Genomic DNA, 27,146 nt, shown 5'->3' on the forward strand with positions numbered 1-27,146 from the left:
GTAACAAAATAAAAGCCAGAAAGTGCCCACCTCAGAACCCTATATACTCAAATCAACCTTAATCAGAATAATATTCCTACATTACTTTTCCATACACAATTTTACCCCTTTTTTTTAGTAAGAAAAGGTTTATTCTTAATAAAATACAAATAATAGAATGTGAGAAAGTATATCAAGACTAACAAAAAATTTATTAATACAAGACATACACAAATTATTAATGAAAGGGTTAATTTAAATAGAGTAATGATGATTTTGCATTTTCTTTTTATATTATACCTACACTCTTCCCTTATATGATAAAAAGAAGAAAATTGAGTCCTCTCTTTTCTTTTCTTTTTTCATCATAAAAGATGAAGATGCAAGTACTTAATGGTCATAATAAAAATAAACTGTAATTTCATATAAATAATAAGTAGTTACAATGTTTACGCTTTAAATTAATTTTATAATCTTTATGTCTAGCAAGATTTTGCCTAACCACCATTCTGATTTGAGAGTTGATTATTAGGCAACTTTGTTCATGGAAATATTTTGTCAAAACCATAAAAAATTTAAAAATGTAAGAAGTATAAAAAAATAATAGTAATCTATAGAAATAAAAATATCATAAACACTATGCATAAAAATAAAATAAAATTAAAATGTTCATACATGAAAAATAGACTGTTTTTAGATTAATATTTAATATTTTTTTTCAATCAATTACTTAAAAGAAATTATATTTCAAATTATTCGTTGTCACTAGCTCTTTCTGTTAAGTGATAAAGATGAGGCGCAACCAATTGAATCATAAATCGTTGCATACGACCTAAAACTATTAAATATATAATAGTTATTTTAAAAGTTACATATAAAGTAATTTTAATTTATTAACAGTATAAAAATTAAACTGCTTAGTGTTAAATAAAAGCTGAAATTTTCCCAAGTTATGACATGGGTGAAGATACTTTCCCGTATTTGCGATGTCTCAGTGTCACTCCATAGTCCATATCCCCCTTCTCTAATTTTCTCTCTCCAGACTTCCACTCCTTTTTGCTCACCAAAGTTTTTCCTTATTTTTATATAATTTAATTTTAAATACTCTATTAATATTTTTTATTTTGTTTTATCTTTTTGTCATGATCAAAAAACGAAGTAAGTCGACTCTTATCACATTTAACTCAGAAGTCGTACAATTTGTTACGATTTTTTATTTATTTGTATTTTTTAAATTGAATTCATAAAATTATTCAAAAAAATTTTTACATTGTAAATTTTTTTACAGTAATTAATGATTTTTTTTATTTTACAACTTTGAAGTCGTAATTTTTTTTTATTTTTTTTAAGATTTACGACTTTAAAGTCGTAAACTTATTTTTTTATATTTTTGTTTTAAATTTACAATTGTTTATGGTTTTATTTTTGTTTTAAATAAAAAATTAAAAATATATATATTTAAATGTATAATAAATAATAGTAAGTTGACTTATTTATTAGTATATTTTTTATGATTTTATTTGATATGTTATTAATTTATTTTAATATTTTATTATTTAAAACATGTTATATATATTTTTAATATAGTTTAATTCAAATATTTTTTTATTTAAAGTTTAAATAATCTATCAATAAAAATTTAAACTAACATAATTAACACATTAATATAAAATCTATTGTGCGTAAAAGTGAATGATATAATCATACTAACTATACATACAAACAAGTATATGACTAAAATAATTTGTAATTTTTATGTTTTCCTTTCATTTGTATTATGCGTTTTATATTAATGTATTAATTATATTGTTTTTAATTTTTATTGATAGATTATTTAAACTTTAAATAAAAAAACATTTAAATTAAACTATATTAAAAATATATATAACATGTTTTAAATAATAAAACATTAAAATAAATTAATAACATATTAAATAAAATCATAAAAATATACTAATTAATAAGTTAACTTAATATTATTTATTATATATTTAAATATATTTTTTTAATTTTTTTATTTAAAATAAAATAAAACCATAAACAATTATAAATTTAAAATAAAAACTAAAAAAAAAAACAGATTTACCACTTCAAAATCATGAACATTTAAAAAATTAAAAAAAAAATTTACAACTTTAAAGTCATAAAACCAAAAAAGAACAATCATAAATTAATAAATTTGTAAATAATTTTATGACTTCAATTAAAAAAATAAAACAAACAAAAAAATGATAACAAGTGGTACAACAAGTTATAATTAAAAGTCCAAATACCTATTATAATTTATCTGATTTTAAATAATTTTTTAAAATATATCTCCAATCCGAAAATTGCATAAAATTTTATCCACAAAGCCGTTTTACATTTTGTCACCTCCCTCCTTAGTCTGCCACTGTCATCATCACCCTTTCTTCTCGTCTCTATTATTTACAATACCCAGAGACATAACATATTTCTCTCCCCTCTCTTTGTATACACAAATAGTCTTTTCTATAAGAAAAGAAATTAAAAAATGTTGACAAGTCCTATTTGGAAATCGAGATTGTTGTATTTAGGAAATTAAATATCTTCTGCTTTCGATTGCATGCTGGATTCTCTTGCATTGATCAATTCCACACATACACAAATTCAAAGAGAGAGAAAAGAGAGAGATCTGTCTGATATAGTTGTGCAGAGTTTCTCAGACAAGCAATCCATGGCTTAGATAGATAGCGACTTGGAAAATAACACACCACCACCATCATCATCATATATCCTCTCTTCACGAGATTAATTTTAGCTTTCTTTTTACCACAAAAGAGAATCTCTACTTATGCCTTTCTCTTTCAACTTGTTTTGCTTAATTATCGTCTTCTTGGTATATCCGTTCCGAACTGCAAAGTAAAGTGGCTACTTGTGGAACCAAAATAGCATATAGAATATAACATCGTGTCTCGCTTTTTCTTCTTTTTTTCATTCGCATCCTGTTGGAGTTTTTCTTCAAAGGCAATATGTTCCCCACTGCTATTTCCAATTCAACTTCTTTGTCTGAGGATGCCAGTGTTTCTTCTGGGACAAAAGTTCAGGACTTGGGAGGACTCAATCCCTGGGTCTCAAACATTTCTCCTCAACAACAACAACAGCCTCAAAAGATCAAGAAAAAGAGAAGCCTACCTGGAAATCCAGGTACAATACTTCATTATCATTATAATTTCACAATTAATTGAACTCTTTGGTACCTGTATATAACATAAATATCCTGCAAACAAAAATAAGTCTAGTTGGTACGGATAAAATTTTTATTCTAAAAGAACAAGAGTTCAAATTCTATTATTGTTGATAGATAATCTATAAGTACTTCTATAAATGCTTTCGAAATTGTGTGGGATGTTTGCTATAAAAAAATGTGTCCTTCAGTTGATCAGTTAGAATATTGAAGGTATATATATCTTTGTTTCAGACCCAGATGCTGAAGTGATAGCCTTATCTCCGAAGACCCTTTTGGCCACTAACAGATTTGTTTGTGAGATCTGTCACAAGGGTTTCCAGAGAGATCAGAACCTGCAGCTTCATAGGAGGGGCCACAACCTCCCTTGGAAGCTGAAGCAAAGGAGCAGCAAAGAGGTGAAAAAGAAAGCCTACGTTTGCCCTGAACCTTCATGCGTTCACCACGACCCCTCAAGAGCCCTGGGGGATCTTACAGGAATCAAGAAACACTTCTGCAGAAAGCATGGAGAGAAGAAGTGGAAATGTGAAAAGTGCTCAAAGATATACGCGGTTCAGTCAGATTGGAAAGCTCACTCAAAAACATGTGGTACTAGAGAATATAGATGTGACTGTGGAATCCTTTTTTCCAGGTAATTATTAACTTGTGTTCTATATCACATCCAATTTCTCTCACAATTTTAAAATGTTCATATTTTGGTATTGATGTGTTACTTAAATTGATGTCGATCCATGAGTGTTCCCCTTCCTTCACTGACCTTTTCTTAAATACAAGCACGCATTTTTTTAAAAAAAGATGTTTCATATTTTTTCAGAAGGCCTATCATTAAGATTTTTATTTTTCAGTGGATCTTTGGTTTTACATAAGAATGGTAAGCACTCACCATGGAATATAAGAATGGCATTTACAGGTAGCACGAAAGTGGGACAACATGCTTCTGTTGCAAGAGAGATTGAAACCTTACTTATCTTTGAATCCCAAAACTGCCAAATGAATATGCGGCAATAACCAAAAAAGCACAATTCACGTATCTTTTGTTTTATCTACTGTGTAGTCTGTGACTCAATAGCAATTTTTATCTTTAATTATTATTTTTTATAAAAAAAAAACTATTATTATTTATAAATAAAAAAACATGTGATGCATGCACATACATAAAGGGCATGATGATGATGATATAATACTATTTCTGCATTATTATCTCCATGGAAAAGTTTAAATCTTAACTTCATAGTTTCAGTGTCAGAGTGCTCAATTGTCTTCTAGAATATTTGTAATTTCTCTTTCCTTCCCTCTTTATGTACATTTGCGCGTGTGCAAGTGGCTGCATACTCAGAAAATGATGATGATGATTTATTTTTGTCTGCTAAAAAACCAATATAAAAGACACAATTGGTGATGATTTCTGACTTTCTCCTTCTCTTAATTTTGTTTTATTGAGAATGCTGTGCATTGTATCTCTCAATTTTCATCATTGTGAAATCTGATAAATCTGCAAAAATATCAGATGCCAAGTTGCTTTCTTTCCTCAAGCTTTCATCAGTGAATATATATACATGAGATCGACTTCTTCAATTCCATATTTTTGTGTCTTGCATGAGCACTAGTTTCCAAAGGCTTTTGACATCACTAACACACAAACTATAACCATCAACACTATGTGCCAATATATAGTCATAGCTTGTATAGCCATTTCTTCGTGCACAAAAGCATAAGCGTGTGACCAAATGACGACATAGTATCTCGTTTGGTCCAACCCTTTGACACTTCATTCCCTGTGGATTCGCTCTCCCATGCATGCATGACTTCCCCATACATACCTTTTTGCATTCGCGGGACACAGTACTCCATACTCCAAACACGTATACTAGATCTCCCCTATATAATAAAATATACTCTCGACCATTTAATTACTTGTTAATGTTACTCTTATGATGAACATCACCATTCCCATTCACGCACATTACTCACTTTGTAATACAATCCAAAACAATAATGCAATAGTTTTTCCTATTAATTTATGTCTTTCATTTTTTTTTAATGTTTTTTTTTCTCTGGGTAAAAAAAAAGAGATAAGATAAAAAATAAAATAAAAAAAAGTCTTTTTTTTCAAGCTTCATTTTTTGCTCTTCTTCTTTATGTGATATAACATAAACAAAATAATTCTATTTTTCAATTGGGAAGTCTTACTAATTTGTTCTTAGCACATTGGTTAAGAAATTAAAAAAACATTTATTATATAAATTATAAGAATGCATAAAAAAGATCATAAATAATATAATTTTTTGTTTTTTGATAAAAATATTTTTATTTTTAAGTTGTTTAATTAATTTTTTTAGGACATTGGTTAATATTTTATTTTATATCCAATATTGTTATTATTCATGTCTTTCATATTTTATAAACTTAACTAACTCTAAACCAATAATAAATGCTCTAATCTTGTTATTAGGTAATTATACACTAAATGTTAATGCTTTATGATGTGATGAAAACGCAGGAAGGATAGTTTCATAACACACAGGGCGTTCTGTGATGCATTGGCGGAAGAAAGTGCTAGACTATCAGCAAATCAATTAGCTGCCGTCGCCACCACCACATCAAATCCATTCCAATCTCTCCATCTTTTCCAAACCCAACAACAGAACTTCCAAAACCACCAAATCAGCAGTTTCAACCAATGGGACTCATCTCAAGAAAACCCTAACCCTACCAATATTATTGCCACTACTTCCCTCCACATCAAGCCAGAGTCTCAAACCTTCCACAACCCCACCCTCTCTTCACTTCTCCAACAGCAACAACCTACCAACAACAAGGGCATGATAGCCTCAACCTTCGGGAACCTCCACGTGGCCACGCAAGCATCTGCCACGTCAGCATACATGTCAGCCACTGCGCTGCTTCAAAAGGCTGCAACCGTTGGAGCCGCTGCCATCACGGGCCCTGTTGGGCCACAACAGCGCGTGACGGGTCACGTGAATCACGTGACCCACCACCTCGGCTCGGGCGAGTTCGGAATCGGAACAGTGAGTCAACTCGACCCAGTGGTGGCGGTGCCAGATAACAACTACATGAGAACAACGTTCAAGGGTGACCGTCTCACAAGGGACTTTCTGGGTCTCACGGCAGATGCTACCGGCGGCGCGGTTGACGTTAGCACCAACGTGAAGGATATGTTAACGTTCGCGGGGGGCGTAGAGTACCACCAACCGCACCGTCAGCATCACCACCACGCGCTTCTGAAGCCCCAACAAGGCTTCGGTTTCCTTGGGACAGCCACTGCCCCCGAGACGTGGGGGAATTGTTAGACACAGAAATGAGAATAGCTCCAAGTCACGAGGGTAAAATAGGCAACACAACTTTGCCATAACTTCTGACCCCTTGACTCTTGATTCGTCAATCATCAATCTGTTTTGGTTTTAACACCTCGTTATAGATTTTCTTTTTTCCCAATCCACTTTAGACTTCACATCTTAGTTTTGAATGTTGTTCTCTCAATTTAAATCAAGTGCAATAATGCTTTAGTTCAGTTTTTCTATTTGCCTGAATATCAATATATTTGGTGCTTTGTTGTCATGAACTTCCTCTCAATATATAAAATACAAATATAAATTTTCTTGTCTACATAAGTAAATATAAGATCTATTATCATTAAGTTAGTCTAATTAGAATTTAACTTGGATTTTTTAAATGTTTGACTTCGAGTTTTGTAGAAGAATAAAAAATACAAGTTTTACTAAAAGAGTGTGCTTATTTCATAGATTAAAAAATCATTCCTTAAAATGTGAAATATTGAGAATATAACATTTTAATATTTGTTTTGAGTTTTAAAAAAGTATTTTTGGTTATTAATCATTTCAAGAAAGTAGTCATAACATAATTTACTTCACTTTTATTTCTATGTGGAGCGAAGGAAAAATTGTATTCTCGTGAAAATGTTGAATAGTATTTTTTAATTTACTTATACCTTTTATTTCAACTCTTACTCTTTATTTCAATTATTTTAAATTTTTAAAATATTCTTAAAAATGTTAAAATTTAATCAAATGTTCTCTGAAATAACACCTTATTAATAATACTTCTAAGAACATGATTCCTAAAAACGCAGTATCATATTTGAAACAAATGCCTCTAAAATCAATTAAGTTCTCCAATTGGAATTAATCATCACAGTTTTATAACATGGTAAAAAAATATAAAATACATTTCTTCAATGGATAAAAGTATTTAGGTATTGTTTGTACCGTTTTCCAATTAAAATTAAAGTCTTGCCTCAGTTATTTGATAATAAAAGTTTATATTAAAACATTTCGTGAATTCCAGAAATGAATCTTGAATTTTTATTTGAGAACAGTAAAAAAAACACATAATATTTAAGTTTTCTTCTTCTTCAATTTCTAAGGTTGATGCCTGACGAAGACGCGGAATGAACTTAACAATCTTTATTTGGTTCAAAATATTATTAGTCATATTATGTAAATTTCTTTCTATTAATTTTACTAGTCTAATTAAAAAGATTCCTAATTAAATAAGGAGACATGAGAAAGGAAGCTAGCTAGATATATAATTATAAATATATATTCGAAAAGCAGAGGCAGGCAGTGTCGTCTATGTGCGTGCATGTATGTGTTGGGTTGATGGAATCCTGAGGAAACGATGGTGCCCTTTCTTGTCAGTATGCAACAGCGAAAATGTCACATGCAATAAAATTATTATTAGTCTTTTGTTGTTATCGCTCCCTATGTTCTATCTTTATCTCCACAGTTTTTCATCTTGACCTGGTTATATATATATATATACGTGTTACTAGCTTTGGCTTCACAGCCACTCACATGTACACGCATATATTTTTTATTTGATTTTTTTAGTGATTTTGGTATATTTTGATCTCTATTTTATATTGCAAAAAAAAAATTAATTCCATTAGAGGATATTTAAGATAATCTTCGTTTTAATATGGGTTTTTATATTTATACTTCCAACACTTTTTCCATTTTAATTTCTTCTTTCTATTTTTCGATCTTTTGCTCTCGTTCATTTTTCTCTAAAGAAAGGAAAAAGATGTCTTGACAGACCGTTGAAAATGAAACAGTAAATGAGCATGCCACTAATGTCGAGATAGTACTTATCTATGTACTCCTATATTAGTGTGTGTATAGTGGTCGTATATAAAACAAACAGAAGAAGAGCTTCAATGCATGATATTTTTCAAGAATTTCAGTGACTGAAAGTTGAAGATCAGCGCAGCACACAAATTAAGATTCGTTAGGGTTATTGGGAGGCAAATTTCTTTGTCGACCTTTAACGAAGCAGACAATAATAAAATCTGTCATTGACTTTGAGATTTACACTGTCACACACAGAGAACGCCCTGCATTAACCGTATTGTAGTTATTATGTTACTTATGCGATGGGGTTAACGCTTTTACTGAGGTGAGGTCCCGCGCATGCTTGTTGACTAACTGGTGTTGGTGGTAGACTCGTAGGTAGTCCTTAAAGCTGACGGGAATTGGGAATATGAGTATGACTCTAATTAATTTGTGTACTTTTTCTCATTTGATGTTCTTCATAAAAAGATTGCTATAAATATGTTGTATGCACTTTTTTTCGATTATATAAAAAAAGATATTTTATATTTATTAAGAAATCAGTTAATTTTATTTTTTTTTATATATAAACTTGGTGATGTAGCAAAGAGTGATGCCAACTAGGTTGCACCCTAGGCTCCAACTTTAATAAGAAAAAGATGAACATATTGGGGGAATAAGGCCAAAACCCAATAACAAAATTATAAAAACTTATAACTAGGAAGACAAATTCTGTTCATAAAATACTCATTCCTAACAAAAAACGGGATAGAGTCCCACCAGGAAAAGTTAGTCCGAGAGAAAGCTCTGAAATTGACTAGCCTACCAGCACAAGAGTTTTTCTCCCCATAAATGAGAAAAAATCAAAATTATATCTTTACAAAAAAAAAAGGCAATGCTCCCATCACCTACGAAAGCTCCAAAGAACCAAAGAGGTTTCTTAAAGAGGAATTACACTCGATCCAAAGATTGTCCCAAAATCTCAGCATAGAGGGGAGACTGAAAACCCATCTAAACAAAAAAAACTACCAATAAAACCTCCAAAGTGATCACAAAATAATTCGCCAGCACCAGCATGACCAGGAGATCCTCTAGCAAAACCAGAGGGGTTCAAATTGTGTAATTTTCAATTAAAAATAAATATTTTTCTTAAATTATTCTTCATTAGAACTTAATATTAAACATAAAAAAATCTTTAACCTTACTTTTTAAAGAGAATTTCATTGAATAAATAAGATATAAGTAATTGAGATTTATTTATATTTAAAATAAAGAAATAAAGAAATTTGGTTGCTTATATTCAAGATGGGAGGAAGTAGGTCATTTTTGTTCCATCCATTCCAAAATAATTATAGTTTTAACATTTAAAGAAAGTTCTAAAATAATTATGTTCTCACTTTCAGTGTAATATATATATATATATATATATATATATATATATATATATATATATATTCTTAATTTGCCCCCACATAAATTAGTACATCAATCTTAATGAATTTTGAGTATCGTGTTTGTTAATTGTTCAACAATCACAATTGATCACTGACTTATGCTCCTTGAGAATTGGTTTTCGTGATATGAGATGGAGCTTGAATGTTGATTGGTTGAGACTAATTGTGTAGGATTGTGAAATATTGCTTTTTTTCATCAAAACAAAATAGGAGAGTGGGGTTTAGGCATTTGCAGCATATTAACCGTAATGCTCTTTCTCATTTGAGGAATTAATGCCAGCCGAACAAAATAACGGAGAGAATAATGGAGTAACGGTTGACAATCCACTAAATATATTGATAAATGTAACAATATTGTATTGACAACAGTTAAAAGCAGTCTATTCATTGAGAAGTGAGGCTATTATAGTAAAATTATATCAAAAAGTGATATATTTATTGTTGTTCTTAATTTATGCGTAAAATCCTTAAATTACAATTATTGGTTTACAAAAAGTGTAATATTTCTAAAATTATTAATTGTTATTTTTTATATTTTTAATATAGGGTGAAATATGACAATAAAAAATTATAAAAAAATTAAACGAAAGTAAATTTTACGAAAATATTTTGTTTTTAAAAGAAAATATATAATACAAATACCTTGACAAATGTAGGTTATTAAAAAGAAATAGAATATTTATCTAAAATGAGAAACAAATGTTATTAGTTTCACGTTGAAAAGTATAAACAGAAAATAAATATCATAATATTAATATGATATATATATATATATATATATATATATTATAAATTTTCAAAGTAAGAAAAATAAATATTTATTTTGGTCTCTAAAAGTTTTTAGCTGAACAATTTGGTCTCTGAAATATAAGAAATTTAAATTTAGTTCCTAAATATGCAAAAAATATGACAAATTAATCCTACGATTAAATCTTATTTGTTAATGTTGACATTTCTACCTGTGTGGCTTGTGATATCTCTACATGACCATCCATGTGTATAGATAGGATGTCAGGTCATTGATCATTGTATAGGATTAATGTATCAATATGTTTATCATAAACTAAATTGTTGGTATTAAACGTTTTATTTTCTATTCCAGCACTCTTTTTCCATTAAAAAAAGTTTTGAAAAATTAGTCTTTGAATATTATAACTTATTTTAGTGCTTTAGGGATATAACTAACTGACAAATTAATTCACAAAAAATAAAGCACCTAATAATAATCTCATACACAACATACTTGCATGAATGCAAATTGAAATTACAATTATCAAACAAGAAGTTCAATACAATGCAAAAAAACCATTTTAGACATATGCACTTGGAGGTTCGGATGGAATTTGACATTGTTAGAATGTTTATTGATGTTACAAGAGACCACACTATATTTCATGGATGAGATATTAAGTGGAAGAAAGATGATCAATTAGAGGTAAAGCAATTTGCAAACAAAAGGGATGTCCATGAGAGATTTTTTGGGTGTTCAAATTAAACTCCATCAAACCGTTCTTAAATTATCAAATCGATCCCAAAAAATCAATTAAATCAAAAATCGCAAAAATAAAAAACTTAAAAGTCACATACTTTTTTGCGGTTTGATTCAGTTTCAGTTATTATTATAAAAATTAAACCAAATCTCATATTATAATTATATTGATTTTATTAACGTATGTTTTGGATTATGTAGCTAATATTATTTTAAATTGTTAATGATTAAAGTATGTGATTTATAGTGTACTTCTTTCTCTAATAAGCTTTTAATATTTGATTTTTTTTGTGGTAATTAATAATAAGTATTAGATAATTTATTACATTTCTTTACTTAATAATCAAGGTGCATATTATACTTTCATTTGTTAAAAAAGAATATAGAAATATTCTTAAAAATAATGTTAAATATCAAATTATATACAATTTACTATTATGATACAAAAAGAGTTGGTAATATTATTTTTTAATAGTGTCAAATAGAAGTAAAAAATAAAAATTTCCAAAAAAAATATGTTAAACAAATCTTAATGAAAAATATATTTTTTTAAAATAATATAACATAATAATTAATTAAGTTTAGTCAATAGATTTTATATTTTTTATGATAATAGATTAGAAATAATGATATATTTAAATCGAATTGCATCTTTATTTTATGTTTGGTTCAAATAATTTTTTTATCTAAAAATAAGGCACACCGCACCATGAACATTCTTAGGGGAGTAATTATGCATGGACAAAAGTTACAAAAAGATTTCAAATTAAAACCTTTATGAAGGAGCATTATTGTGGGGAGGTCTTTAAAAACAAGCAAACTATTATGAAATGGGATCATAAAAATTGTTTTGATAAATTAAATGTTCGTTCAAATTTAAGTCATGTTGAGACACATGAATATAGAAAAGAAGATTATCATCTATACATAAATGAAAGGAGATGTTTAGGACTTTGAATTAGGTTAACTTGATGGCAACTAGAGTTGAGTTTCCTGTTTGCTAGTAATAATTTTAATTTGCAAGCATGCAAGTATGTTATGTCTAAGATTATTTAATTATTTACTTTATCTTTTGTCAATTAATTTGTCACCAAATTGTATTATTGAAGGACCAAATTGACAGTAAATCATAAAGTTCAAGGACTAATTTATTAACACTTTGGTATAATAAAAGAAAGAAAAATAAAACTTTCAATTACTGACAATTTAATTTATAATAAACATATTAACATATTAGTCCAGTCCAATAAACAATAACCTAATATTTTATCTATACATATGGTATGTCACATCCATAGAAACATTAACGTTAACATAGAAGAATTAATGATAAAATTAATTTATCTCATTTTTTACACTTAACACTTTGAGAGGTCCAAATAGATATTTATCCAATTAAAAACAAAAAAGTTAGTGTCCGCAACCTCCTACGCCAGTCCATCTCTACCTCCAGTAGTAACCTGTGGTTTATATTAAAAAAAATAAAAACCCCTTGCGTAGTTAATTAAAATTAGTTAGTAAAAATGACTTTCTATACCAATTCATTAAATATTTACAGGTACAATAATATGAACTTAATTTTGTTAGAAAAGATTAGTGAGTAGATGACGTAACCTCGTAACTATTTACGCTTCTGGCATCGTTTCACAGGTAGTCCTTTGCATTGCATTACGCTTCAATATAGAATTTGAATCGGATATTCTGTATTGAAAGAGAGAAACGATCAAGTAGACAAGTACAAGAGGATGGGAGAGGTTATCACATGATGTTGGTACTTGTTAGCAGAGTCATTTGTCAAACGGATCCGGATTCCTTCCATTGAATTTTTCACTCATTCATGAATAATTTTGTTGGATCAGAGTTAAGGATTAGACAATTTATATTTTATCTTAATAAATGAGTTAAAACACATTTTAAATATGATATGTTTAACCCACATAATTTTTGTGTAGGCTGTTATGATCATTGATGGAATGAATTAGGAGATATCCATAATTTTTAACCCAAAAATAATTTAATATTTTTAATCAGTCTAAGGATTACAAATATCATAACTGTTTGTCGAGAATCTCCTATCAACATTACATATTAATTATTAACATTTGCCTATAAAATAAATATCATAATTGTGTAAAATGCATATAAATTTGACTACTAAATTTAATTGGTTCACGACGCCATGCAATTTGGAAATGACATGTCATCGGCCCCTGCCCACTATTTTCTTTCCGTGTTTTATTTTTTTTTAAGCAATAGACAAAATAAATTCCCTTGGAAAGTTATATATCAAGTGACCTTGTTAAATCGTCAAATTAATCATCATAGATTTGGCTTGTTAGAATGAACAATTCACTTAGAAGGTAAAATAAGAACTATTAAGAAAGTCGTGGTTTGGTAGGAGTTGTGGGGTACGTAGGATACCATGACTAAGTGACCAACTAAGATAATTTTACAGAAATCACGAGAACCTTTAAGCAGAAGTGGCTGCTTGGTTTTAATTTAGGCCAACTAAGGGTAATGATCCCGAAGGGGAAGATGTATGATTATTATAAATATAAAAATATCTCTGTCGTACAGGTGTTTGTGATTGTCGATTTTTAACATTTTTTTGTTTAATAATTTGGTTGAAGTCTCTGTCTGGATGCAATAATGAAGGTTGTCCAACTTATGTTAAAAAAGTGACGTCGTTTTGGATTTGGTAGCTAAGCACCAGAGCTTCGTATCCATATATTTTGTCTCAATATATACCATGTAAGAAGACTTGTCTCGAAAAGGGTCATGCTGTCCATTATTATTAGAAGTTTACAAAATTAATTTTTGTGAATGACTATATATGGAGCAAAACAACTCATCTTATGTTGTTTTGTGGAATTTTAAATCCCGGTCTCGTGAGCTTTTAGGCTATAAAGGAATTATTAGTACTACCAAAATGTGTGGATTAATTAGCACAAAAGGTTTTAGCTTCAATAGGATTTTGAGTTTGAGCGTTACATATTCAACTACATTAAAGAGAAAAATTTATTATTTTTAATAATTTTATTTAACTTGAGAAAGATTATTTCCTATAAAAAAATACAAGAATATAATGTTTACAAACAACAAATTTTTTTTATCATATTAAGTAAAACCTGCTACATCAACTATACAACTATACTTGTGAATTCTGCCTATATTTTTCACCCTCTAATACATATAGTAAAAACATAAATGAATTGTCTAAATATATAGGTCCCCTAAACTAATTTAGGGGTGGAAAACGTTCAAAGATAATGCAATTAAACCAAACTAACAACACACCTTATAGAGAACGAGTTTCTATACATATGGATGTCGTTTTTCCACCATAGCCAAATCTTTTTATTCCATTGTAAATGGTTGCTGAAAAATCCTAAACAAACTGTGGTTTAGCTAGTTTGGGAAATAGTGGGCACATTTTGTAGCCGAAAGAATTAACCAAACACCAAGAAATTATTTTCCTCGTTGCTTTTTCTTTCAGAAAAAAATGGAGAGTTTCGAAGAATTGGAGCCTTTTTTCTAAAGGAGGCTAGCTCCAAAATAAAACCTGCATATATAGCGTGAGTGGTGTGGAAAGGTAAACTACTTATGGTGATGGTCTATATGTCTGTGTGTATTTCTGCTGAGTGTGATGGTGGTCCGTGACACAGGTGGTACTCATCAATTAAAAGGAAATGAAAATAAAGGGAAAGATAAAAGTCAACGGTTGCTCAATGGAGCTTTGAAAGTTCTGAATCACAATTCCCAGCCATCTTTCGTGTGAACCCTTTATCAAATTCTGTGCATATCCCCCACATCGCAGGCAGCCTTTGATGAGCAACTGATTACAAATGCACTTCAACATTGCAAGTAAACATAAATGATTAAATGCAAGTTTGGTTTTAGTTAAAGGGATTAATCTTTAACGAAAAAGTGAATTATATAAGATTTGAATTCTACTAAAAGTGGTGCTCATATTTTAACTAACAAGACTGCTTCTAATAGTTGTGCAAACCAAACACACACACAACAAAAAAAAAAAAACTAATGCAATTTATTATTTATCATGTTTTACCTGAACCACTAAGGGTGTGTTTGGATTGTGATTTGAAGTTCTTCAAACGGACAATTTCATTTTTCCATGTGATAAACATAAAAATAACTATGGTCTATCATTTGAGTGAATGTTGATTGATATTGAAGACAACTTTTTGAAACACGTACTAATTTATCAACTTAACCTGAAACTAGACATATTTACAGCGTGTTTGGATTGTCGATATCACCTTGTGTCCAACCTTCATTTTCAGGAAACATCATCTTCCTTACTTCTGCCTCGTACTTCTTACTGCAGCAAAACTACCGGAGATCCGAACAGTCTTTTAGCCTGATACATTATCCTTCAGTGTACATAAACTCTCAAAATTTTCTTTTTATAATATCCCAAAGGATCCCCACCTTGTCAATGTACTTAAATGGAATCCTAGCTATAGCTTAGCTGATGTTTTGAAAGCTCCTCAAAATGGAATTCTATTTTGCAATTTGCAAATGAAGAGAAAGTTGGCAACAACTACCAAAACTCAAAGTTTCATATTTAATTGCTAGAAATTATTGCATAAGGCATTAAAGTAAGGTTTCCACGCTAGGCGATTTAACCTAGGCTAACAAAAAGAATGGAAAAAGTTTGTAGTCATTAAAATTCAGTATGTTCAGTGCAAGAGAGAGGAAGGGAAAAAAAGGGCCTTGGAAGAAGATCATAGAGTTGGGGGTTATATGGTATTTCCAAGCTTTTAGAAAGGTTACTTATAAGTTGCAGGGTTAAGTTACAATACATCCCGTTTGCCTACTAAAATAACAGCTTCTTTCCATATCCCTCTGCGCCACAAAGAGACAACCAAAAGCCTCTATTTTTCTTTCCTACCCCTTCTTGCATATGTCATCTTCCACTAGAAAATCTCATTTCAACTATCCCTATTTTATTTCCCTTTCTCGTTTCTAATCCTATTTATTACTATTGACATAACTTTATTTTCCGTGCTTCTTCCTTCCAATGCAACAAGTTGCCATGAAATTGCACTCTAAGGTAGTAGAATCTCCGACGGTGATATTTTTGTCTAGCTGCTTTAAAAACCAATCTTCAAATAGATCCAAAGTTGAATATTTTAATTTATAATTCACTAAAGTAAAATCCACCATCATTCAGTTCCAATGTCTAAAAAATTTCCGCATAAAATACCAAATTTCCAGACAGTGGAATGAAAGTACCCGTATTTCAAATACAGTACACTGCAATGAGAAAACAAGAATACTGCTAATATTAACCAGAGTAAATCTCTAATTCGTCCTGGAAAATTTAAGGGGACATGCATCAATCTTTAAGAAAATAAAAATTTATCCTGAAAGAGTTGGTTAAGTAAAACAAGATATAAGGTATCATATATTCCAGGTTGCAAAATTGAATCTTCACTCTTTTCCTTGGATGGCATAAACATAAGTAACTTTGTAAGTGTGACTCGGATTGGACACCATCCTCTTTTCCTTTTTTTTATATTAGTAAAAGAGAAAAGTATTAATAAAAAAAGCTAGTAAAGAGAAAAATAAAGATTTCATCCTAATTAACTTCTAAAAAATCACAAGTGTGGACTAAATATATTGACCAGGGACTAATGTATTGAGTGCTTAAGGACTAATATAAACGAGTTTTATGATTTTTAATTAATGTTAAATTTTTATATTATTAGGAATTAATTATTTCATCCTAAACCTTTGCATTCGAAAAGTTGTCTCGATAATCGATTAGTCATAGGTTTGAATTCGAAAACAACGTCTCTGTATATGTAAGAGTAAGACTGTATTATGACTCTCTTTCATACCTTCATACAGTGAGAAGCCTCTAGACATTGGAGTTCGCTAATTATTGTATTCCATTCTAAAGTTTTGAAAGATGAATTTGAGGTTTCACCCGTGACAACAAATGAATATAACTTAAAACATCCTATTACAAAAGGTGCAATCAGATTAGCTAACAATGGTGGAGATTAATTCTTCATTCACCTATTTTACTACAAATATTTTGTTCCACTGGCCAAATTAAAGCAGGTCAGTGAGAAAACTGATAGTGCGGGAATATAATCAGACTATCAGACTACCCTTTTTAACACATTTATATCCGTCCTTCACTTTTTTTTTAGTCTACCTTGAGGGTAAACATCAAGAATTTCAAGGAAGAAACTTTATTTGCACGTTCATCAGTTTGGTACAATAAACTAGTTTAGCTATGTCCGAACTGACAATTTTGTATCTTGGAAAGGAAACAAGAATTTTGGGACTACAGAATCAATAAAATTTCAATCTGTTTTAAGTTACATTTAATTCAATGCATTAATCAAATAGCGTGTGTGTAATGGATGTTACGTTTACAACACTGTTTATGTTAGTGATAGTCATCTACTGAACTGAAAACACTGACAAACAGAAAAGTACAAGCCAGACAAAGAAAAGCTTCAAATTTCAAATATGCATCAATTTGCTTGCTCTTCCGAGATACCTGGTGGGCCAACTCATCCATAAAGTTCACTTCACTAAACATAATTAAATAAAGGGAAAATAAGAATATTTTCATCTCCAAACAATACCAAAGTCATGCACATATACCCCCTCAAAATTTATTACCTGCTGTATCAACTTTGATTAGCTTTTTTTATTTAATTGGATTAGTTTGATTTACACAATTTACATATAATTGTGTATTTGGCTGAAAACTAAGAAAATGTCACGATCCAATTGCATATTCTCTCGCATGTACGAAAGAGAAACTAAAGTCTCAATACACATGCAGAGCAACTAATGCTGAGATTCGTGCACTGAAATGATGACATGATAGAGAAAACTGGAAAGGAAAATATGCCATTGTCAAAGTATACATTGAGGTAATCTGTCCCTCTCAGGAGAAAAATAAAAGGCTCAATACAGTTCAAAATTGTCTAAATCAGTTGGTACAAGAAAGCATAAACAGTTTGCTTGGTCAGAAAAACATAATGAATCTGAATTCAAATTGAAAATGACATCTACATGGAGAATATGTTATAAATGGTAAGGTTAGATAAGCACAACATGCCAGAAGAGAACCCAAAATTAAAATAATATGAGATGTCATGCATGTTAAGGCTTAAATAATTAACACAATTCTTGCTATGCAGATATACATGGCAAAGATGAGAAGCAATCTATCAGCCTCTGTCTTGACTAATTCTTTTTTATGATTGGATAAGCTGCTATCAAAACTAAAATGAGCCTAGCTTCCTTGTGCTCTTAGTATCAAAATTGATTTTGCCACTTATAGAAAACGTGATCTTAGAAAAGATACAAATGTTTGGTTTTTATTTAATAAAATTGATTTTGCCTCCAAATCTTGGTTTAACTAGAAACTAGCTTTTATATTAGGTTGAAATATTTATACTAAGTTTTACAACAAACTTGTTTTTAGGATAAAAATATTTAAACATAAATCACTTGAAGCATCAAATTTTGTGAAATCAACTTTACTCAAAATCGATTTTGTAAACATTCGCTCAAACACACAGTCTAGCACCCAATTCCAATAATCGAATAGCTTTTTAATGTAACAAATTGCAAAGATAAACATTAATACATAAGAATGTATATAAAGTGAATTATCAAAATGACAACAGTCACAACACATCACAATAGGGAGGACCTGGTCGAGGATTTTCCACGGCATATAAAAAAAATTGATTTCAAATCATCATTTTCAGCACTGACAGACTTTCACTGAAATAGCGATGAAAACAAAAGTGCAGCATTTTACCAAGTGAGGACAAAAAAAAATATAGTAATCAACTACTGTTGTTCACTTTTTTTTTTTTTAAACCTAGTAAACATTATATGAAATTATGAACTATGTGGACAAAAAAAACCATATAATCATATATACTTCCCCAGAAGGCCAGCAGGCACGATAAAACCCGTATTAGATTTAGATGGTTCTTGATTTCAATAGACAATAGGAAACACATTACAAACATTTCACTTGCTTATAAACCAAATTTCCAATAAGAAATGAATACTTCTAATTTCTAAAGGGTGAATACCAAGAAAGCAACGCTGATTACCCAACGAAATAAAGAAATAAATACATAAAATGTACGCTGATCTTAGCTACATTCAAAAGAGGGTAGAATGCTTGGTATTTGTCTAAAACAATCAAAATTCTTTGCATGAATCAATTGCAAAGGGTACTAAGTATATCATTGCTCTTGGATTTTCAAATTGTGCTAAACAAATTTGATCGACAACACCTTTCACAGCCACATGGTCATGTTCCTGCTAAATCATTACTCTGTGACCCAAAACAAAGCATCATGGAGTTACGAACGCCGATTAAGGTAGAAAATGGTAAAGGAAACCGCAACTACAAGAAATGGAAAACAGAGATTAATTATACAGCATCCTAAAAATGATAGTAATGTAACATAGGAGATTGGAGAATGTACACCAAAAAGCATATAAATAATTTCCCTCTGATATGCACACCAAGTAACACTACACTCGAACCAATTTTACATCTGTATAGTGTGTACAGAGTACTTATTATCACAATTCGGTTTAATAATTATGTTGCTTTGGAAAATCAAAATTAACAATTTGTTCAAAGTGGTAAATTATTGTAAATTGATAGAAGGGGAGGGAGAAGGAAAAGGGAAAGAGGTAGCAAATTTGAATAATCACTAACAAAACATTTGTTCATATAAAAAAAAAAACTCTAAATCCGTAGACAAATCATAAAGTGATCACTGGTCAAGGCCTTCCATGAGGGAACTGCTTATGAAAGGGTAAAATCGAAATTTTGCATGTTATGCTAGGTGTACCAGCAAATATGCTGGTGCCCCTAGCAGTTCCCATTGGGCAACGTGCAGTTTTACTTGGGCCCAGAGAGGCAGTTCAATTTAAACAAGCAATTTACTATATGCACTTTCATTTTTCTAAGTACACCCTGTACCCCATTCTACCTCTCAATTATCCATAATACCCTTTTTCTTAAAGAAGTACACCTCTTACTTTCCATAAATATATTTCTGGAATTATACATACCTATTGTGGAAATGTATCTCAAGAACTATGACTCATAATTTTGGAGATATACTTTTAGAATATGTATATATTTTTCAATAAATTAAGATGGTTGATGAAAAATAATAATAAAAATGATAAATGCTTATGTTATATCCATATTTGTTAGTCTTATTTTCATCCTATCATTAATGTTCTTTAAGTCCTATTTAAAATCTTATTTTCATCTTATCTTTATTATTCTTTAAACCTTAATTCTAAAATATCTTCACCATATATTCATCATATAATATTGCGATTTTATCATTATTATATAATATTTTACATTTTTCTTCATGTGGCAATGTGTTTCAAGGTACTTTCATTACTAACTTCTTGTGGCACTGAATCGTTGACATGGAATTGGATTAGAAAATGAATTAACACACTTAAAGGAAAGAAACCATTGTCAAAAAGCTTTGCTTTGTAATTAAGTTGTATAATATATGAAGTTAGTGATGATGAACGTGCTTTGAAACGCAACATCACATGAAGGAAAATACAAAAGATTCTATAATGATAATGAAAATGCAGTATTGTATAATGAAAATATGGTAAAGATAATTTAAAATTAGGATTTGAAGGATAATAAAGATAAGATGAACATAAGATTTTAGATAGGATTTAAAGAACATTAATGATAAGATGAAAATAAGACTAAAAAACATATGTATAAGATAATCATTTATCATTTTTTTAATTTCTCATCAACCATCTTAATTCTTAAGTGATATTTATGGAAAGCAAAAGGGGTATACTTCTTTAAGAAAAAGGGTATAATAGGTAATTGAGAGGTAGAAAGGGAGTGTGGAGGTTTACTTAGGTAAAACGGAAGTGTAAATAGTAGAGTCTCTAAGCAATTGCTAGAAGCAAGGGCTTAAAAACAATCTTGGACGGTAAACATGCACAAGTGGTATGGACTAAAACAAAAATGCTCAAATAGTGAATTCTTAAGACAAAAAACAAAAGTAGATTCTTTGCGTTAGCACAGCATGATCCACCCAGCAAAGGGATTAGCCGTAGTCAAAGAAAATCTTGAAAGATAGCAAGCAAAAAGACAGAAACAAGAAACAAGAGATAATTAGAATATTAAAAAAATAAGAATTTTTTTAAAAAATTGATAATAATTATTTTCCAATAATAATTTGGCATTTTCCTTAAAAAATTATGCTTTTGAATTGTTAACCATTACTCTAAAAATAGCAATTAGCATAATTGTTTTTTATAAACCGGTTATAAAAAAGAACAACAAAAACGCTATTTTTCTGATTTCATTTACCATTACATTGAAGATGTATAATTTACTTTCCTATGGCATGAACAAAAATATATATTAAACAAATTAAGTTAGAAATGACTAACAACATAAAAGTTTTTTTTTTAATTGAAGATTGTTTATGTATGATAAATTTTTTTACTTTTGTAATAATTATTTTAAAAGTTATATTTATAGATATTTTTAACTTATTTTCATTATAAAAAATTATTGCACTAGTAATAAAAGAAATTAAACTCATATTACATGTAAAAATAGTTAGTAATCTTTCCATATTATTGCACTACTTTATTATATATTTTTTTAATTTTCAATCATAAAAATCAAAGTAATTGGTAGGCTTAGATTAAAAGAAGTAAAATAAATCAATAATAATTAACATTTGAATCTATATTATTTGGAAAAGGCTAAATTTTAAATTAATATTTTATCCGAAGATAATTGAATTTTGAATTGAAATCTTATTTTTAATGGCGAATCTTTTAAAGATTTGATTGATACACGTGACTTTAATTCAAATTTTAAGGATTTTTAATCTCAAGTGTTTATTTGTTTTAATTTTGATATGATGGTTTTTCTTAATTATTTTCATTTTTTATTTTAAGATTTTTCTGATTTGAAATATATATATATATATATATATATATATATATATATATATATATATATATATATATATATATATATATGGATTTCAATTATTATGTTCCCAAAAATGTTATTTTTAGTAAAAAAATTAAATGACTTAAAATTAAACGCTTTTCATGATTTAAATGTATGGTCAACCTTCCCTTTGTAAAATTTATTTTATAAATGGATATCTATAGATGAGTAACACCACTCTATAAATAGAAGTAATGACCTGTTAAACTGCTTAGCCAAATTTAAAGCCGTCAAAAGTTCCAACTTGATGCATAATTATTGGCATCTTTCTGAAAAAAGATCTAGGTTGTTCTAGACGAGGCAATTAAGTGAATTAGGCATTAACACTCAATAACAAAGTGTGAAATGGGTTGGTCTTCAAAGAATTATACTATTGTGATCTCATTCCTTGGTTTCATAATTTGTCATGGCCTTGCTCTCTCAATCAGTTTATACGATCAGGAATGCGTATCCGAGCACGTTCTACATGATGGTGACACTATTTCTGGGAACTTTGTAGTCATTGACTATGATATTTTTTGGAGCTCAGACCATCCGGGAATTGATTTCACTGTAAGCTAGCCATGCTTTGCTTTTTCATATTTTTATTAATGTGCCAACAAATTAAATACCTCCAAATCCATTTGCCCAATCAATTAAGAGAATGTCTCTTAAGCATTTTTTTCAATAATTATTAATCATGTGTTAGTACAAATTTTGTATATGGGTAATGGGTGTATATTTCATGGTTTCAATGAATGTATCATAATATGTAGGTGACATCTCCAGGAGGGAATTTGGCGTACTCTTTGAATGGAACATCAGGGGACAAATTTCAGTTCAAAGCCTCACAAAATGGAATATACAAATTTTGCTTTCACAACCCTGCTTCAACGCCAGAGACTGTATCTTTCTACATTCATGTTGGCCACATCCCGAACGAACATGACTTAGCTAAAGATGGTCAGTAACAACCAGATTTTAGACTTTTAGTGTCTCACTATAATTAAATTAGCTAGATTGAAATGATTGGAATTGGATTGTCCAGTCAAGCAGGCCAACCTAGCATAACAAGCATTCAAGTCTTTCAAATTAAGCGTTTGAAGGATTGTGATTGCTTGATCAAATAGGTTGACCTAAAATAATAGACCAACCATACTATGACAATTGAATCTCTAATATTGAGTATGAATTTCATAAGAAAGGGTGACTCCACTTTTATCACCCTAGATTCACAAGCATTCCCAAGATTTTATTAAGGACTCTAGAGTTTTTACTTTTGCATCCTCCAGCCTGCACATGAATATGAACAAAACGTTTAGACCAAAATAAGTTCTAATATCATGTTGTATTTAAAAGTTGAACTCAATCCAAATAATCTAGTTTTAAGAAAAAGAATCAATCAAGTCATTATAATTAAGAAGTATTTTACTAGCGTTATTTAAGTAAATTATGATATATTAATGTTATTATTAGCATACGTGGATATACACATATTTACCAATCAATTTGTTTACTCAATTTTGCTTTTGGGTTCAGAACATTTGGATCCCATTAATGTGAAGATCGCCGAGTTGAGAGAAGCACTAGAGTCTATCATATCAGAACAAAAGTACTTGAAAGCACGTGATGCTAGGCATCGACACAGTAAGTTAGTCTCACTCGTTAGTTGTTATAAATTTGTTAGATTTCTAAAGATCATATGAAAGTTTAATCAATTGTGTTATTGGTAATTTTTTTTGTGGTGAGCAAATGGTTCAATAAAACTTTCTAAATAAAGTTGTTAAGAAGATTCATATTATCTGCCTCAATTATTAGGGGCAGTTTAAATCTCTTTTAGACAATTTTACTTAATGTTAATTCGTTTTAATTTCAAATACCTTTTAATGTTAGTTATTGTTAAGATAAAATCTAGCGAACATCAATTATATGTGCCCTTATTAACCTATGCATCTAGGTGGATTGTAAAATGCTTTCAATTATTTCATTTGATACATTAAATTTTGCAACTACAGCAAACGAAAGCACCAGAAAGCGTGTTGTCTTCTACACAATCTTGGAGTATGTTTTGTTCGCTGCTACAAGTTTATTACAAGTGGTATACATTCGACGTCTGTTCAGCAAATCATTTGCTTACAACCGAGTGTAGGCTTCATAATGAATCATAATTGAACTCCTTTGATTATTTTATTAATTTATTCTTCTTAATTACTTTTAACTTCACCATAATCAATAATTAATTCTCCATTTGAGTATTGGCCAAGTAGCATCATAATGTTATTGAACTTTTCCTGATTATCTATATATACAAGGAGTATTTAGATAAATTTTTTCAAAAAAGTACTTATAAGAGAGGAAAAAAACTTTTACAAACAAACTAAAATTAATTTGTATAAATTAAAAATCAATTTTTTTAATAAACTATATAAGAAAGCTTTTACAAATTAGTTATGTATAAGCTAATTTAACATACAAAAATATTTTTATTTTATTTGATTTTTTCTTTATAAGTATTTCTACATAAATTTATATAAATAGACACGTATTTCATAATTTGTGAAAGATTAGACTTGTTATGCGGAGGACAACTTGATTGTCACACTATAAGTGTGCAATTTTGTATGAAAGATACCTTAATTAAAATGCCACTAGATAATTTATCCTTTTTAATTCGGGTAAATAGTTAGTTTTGTCCTTCGATGTGTAATTCGTTAACAAATGTGCCCTTGAAAGATGAAAATATAAATTTTTCTTCCTAAAAGTCTAAAAAGTGCGACAAATATATCATGTGATTAAATTTCGTCCGTAGCCGTTAATAAAGTCGCTTACATGGCACAAAAGGACAAATTTAAATTTATCACTGAAATGATTGTCAACATGAATTGTCAACATAGAGCATATTTGTCATAATATTTTTTTTACTTTTCGTCTTTCGACTCTGCTCACAAATGCATCCCTGAAAGATGAAAGTACAAAATTTAGTCCTTGCAAATATAAAAGTATGACAAATATATCTCAACGTTAATAATAGATTGTAACTTATTATTATTATTATTATTATGTATTTGTAATTTACTGTTATTAGTTTAGTACTTATGTAATATATTTTTGAATTGTCTTCTAATATATATATATATTATTTTGATTTCCTCATCAAACTTTAATCTTTACTATTAAAAAAACTCTATCTTATATTTTATAATTTTATCAAATTTTTACTAAATTTCTCACTTTTAATCTTTAAAATTATTCTATATCTCAATTCCAACTTAAGTATTCTAATATTTAGATTGAAATTAATATGTCAAATGTTTCGAGTAGAAAAAACACAATGAGCAGCATGATCAAATTTATTTATTTATTTATTTTTAAAAAAATAATATAATCAACTATCTTTTTTTTTTTAAAAAAAATCTCAAAAAATTTAAACTAGATAGAACTAAAGTGAAATTTAGTTTTATCTAGTTTAATTTTTGTGAGACTTTTTTTTTTAAAAAAATAGTTGATTAAATTTTTTTAAAAAAAATAAATAAATTTGGTCTCGCAGCCAATTATGTTTTTTCTATTCAAAACTCTCAACATATTATTTTCAATCTAAATATAAAGTTACTTAAGTTGAAATTGGGATATGGAATAATTTTAAAGATTAAAAATGAAAAATTTAGTAGAAATTTGATAAAATTATAAGATATAAGATAAAAAAAAATTTAACGGTAAAGATTAAGGTTTGACAAGAAAATCAAAATAAAATATATATATATATATATATTAAAAGGCAATTTAAAAAATATATTACATAAGTACTAAACAAACATGAGCCTTAAATTATAAACACATAATAATAATAATTAATCACAATCTATTATTAACAGTCAGATGTATTTGTCATATTTTTATATTTTCGAGAACTAAATTTTGTATTATCATCTCTTAAGGGTGCATATCTCAACGGAGTGAAAAGATGAAAAGTCAATAAAATATTATGACAAATATGGTCTTATACTAATTTGTCCTTCTATACCACGTAGGCGACTTTATTAACGGTGACAGACGAAAGTTAACGACATGATATATTTGTCGCACTTTTTACACTATTAGAGATTAAATTTTGTATTTTCATCTTTTAGGACCGCATTTATCAACAAATTACACATTAAAAAATAAAAGTGACTATTTATTCTTTTAAGCATACACTACATTGGAGGTATATTATTCTTTTATAGAAAATTGGGACATACCTCATTGCTTCTTTGTCTTCCGCGAGAGATATAAAAGGTGAATTCAAGATCAACATTAATTATATCATCTATAAGAAAGTGCCGTGTGAAAAGGTAGTATTTGCAATTTAAGTCGCAATATAATTATAGACCAGCATCAGCATGCAGGATAACGTTTTGTGCTAAATTTCTTTTAAGATAATCCACTACTCGCAATGTTGCATCTTAATGATCTTAGTTTGGGTGTTGCGAAAACTAAGAAAACACATGAACACAATACCTAATTAAGTTTGAGTCCGATTATAATGAGGAATATAAGTCATCATACCAACCATCGATACTACCTAAGAGTTTTCATGACTATTCCTCTTGCCATTGTCAAATGTCAATTGATTCTGTTCATGGAAAATGTAATACAATTTAAGAGACTATATAATGCATACTTCTATCGGCTAATAAAATATTAATATTTTAAAATTGCACCAAGATTTCATGATTTAATAAAATTATAGTTGAATAATTCATAATTAAATAATACTTTTTTAAAATTTAGGCATAATACATTAAAGAATATTATAAATTTACAACTTCTAAAATTTCAAACCACATCTTATTCTACTCAGTTGGGACCTTTTTTTTTAACATTTTAAACAAACACATTTTTATGAGAA

At 29.0% G+C, this 27,146-nt stretch overlaps 2 protein-coding genes across 2 annotated transcripts; both read left to right on the plus strand.

Moving 5' to 3' along the window:
• Positions 1-2,395: 2,395 nt before the first annotated feature.
• Positions 2,396-6,763, plus strand: LOC114399285 (protein indeterminate-domain 12-like). Its single transcript, XM_028361448.1, has 3 exons — positions 2,396-3,144; positions 3,419-3,815; positions 5,685-6,763. Exons 1-3 carry the CDS (start codon positions 2,970-2,972, stop codon positions 6,493-6,495), a joined length of 1,383 nt encoding a protein of 460 aa, XP_028217249.1. The 5' UTR covers positions 2,396-2,969; the 3' UTR covers positions 6,496-6,763.
• Positions 6,764-22,624: 15,861 nt separating this feature from the next.
• On the plus strand, positions 22,625-24,464 carry LOC114398845 (transmembrane emp24 domain-containing protein p24beta3-like). The gene is made up of 4 exons (XM_028360965.1): positions 22,625-22,831; positions 23,035-23,221; positions 23,798-23,905; positions 24,274-24,464. Exons 1-4 carry the CDS (start codon positions 22,625-22,627, stop codon positions 24,405-24,407), a joined length of 636 nt encoding a protein of 211 aa, XP_028216766.1. The 3' UTR covers positions 24,408-24,464.
• Positions 24,465-27,146: the final 2,682 nt, after the last annotated feature.

Source organism: Glycine soja, chromosome 19 (genome assembly GCF_004193775.1).
Source record: "Glycine soja cultivar W05 chromosome 19, ASM419377v2, whole genome shotgun sequence".
Classification (NCBI taxonomy): Eukaryota; Viridiplantae; Streptophyta; class Magnoliopsida; order Fabales; family Fabaceae; genus Glycine; species Glycine soja.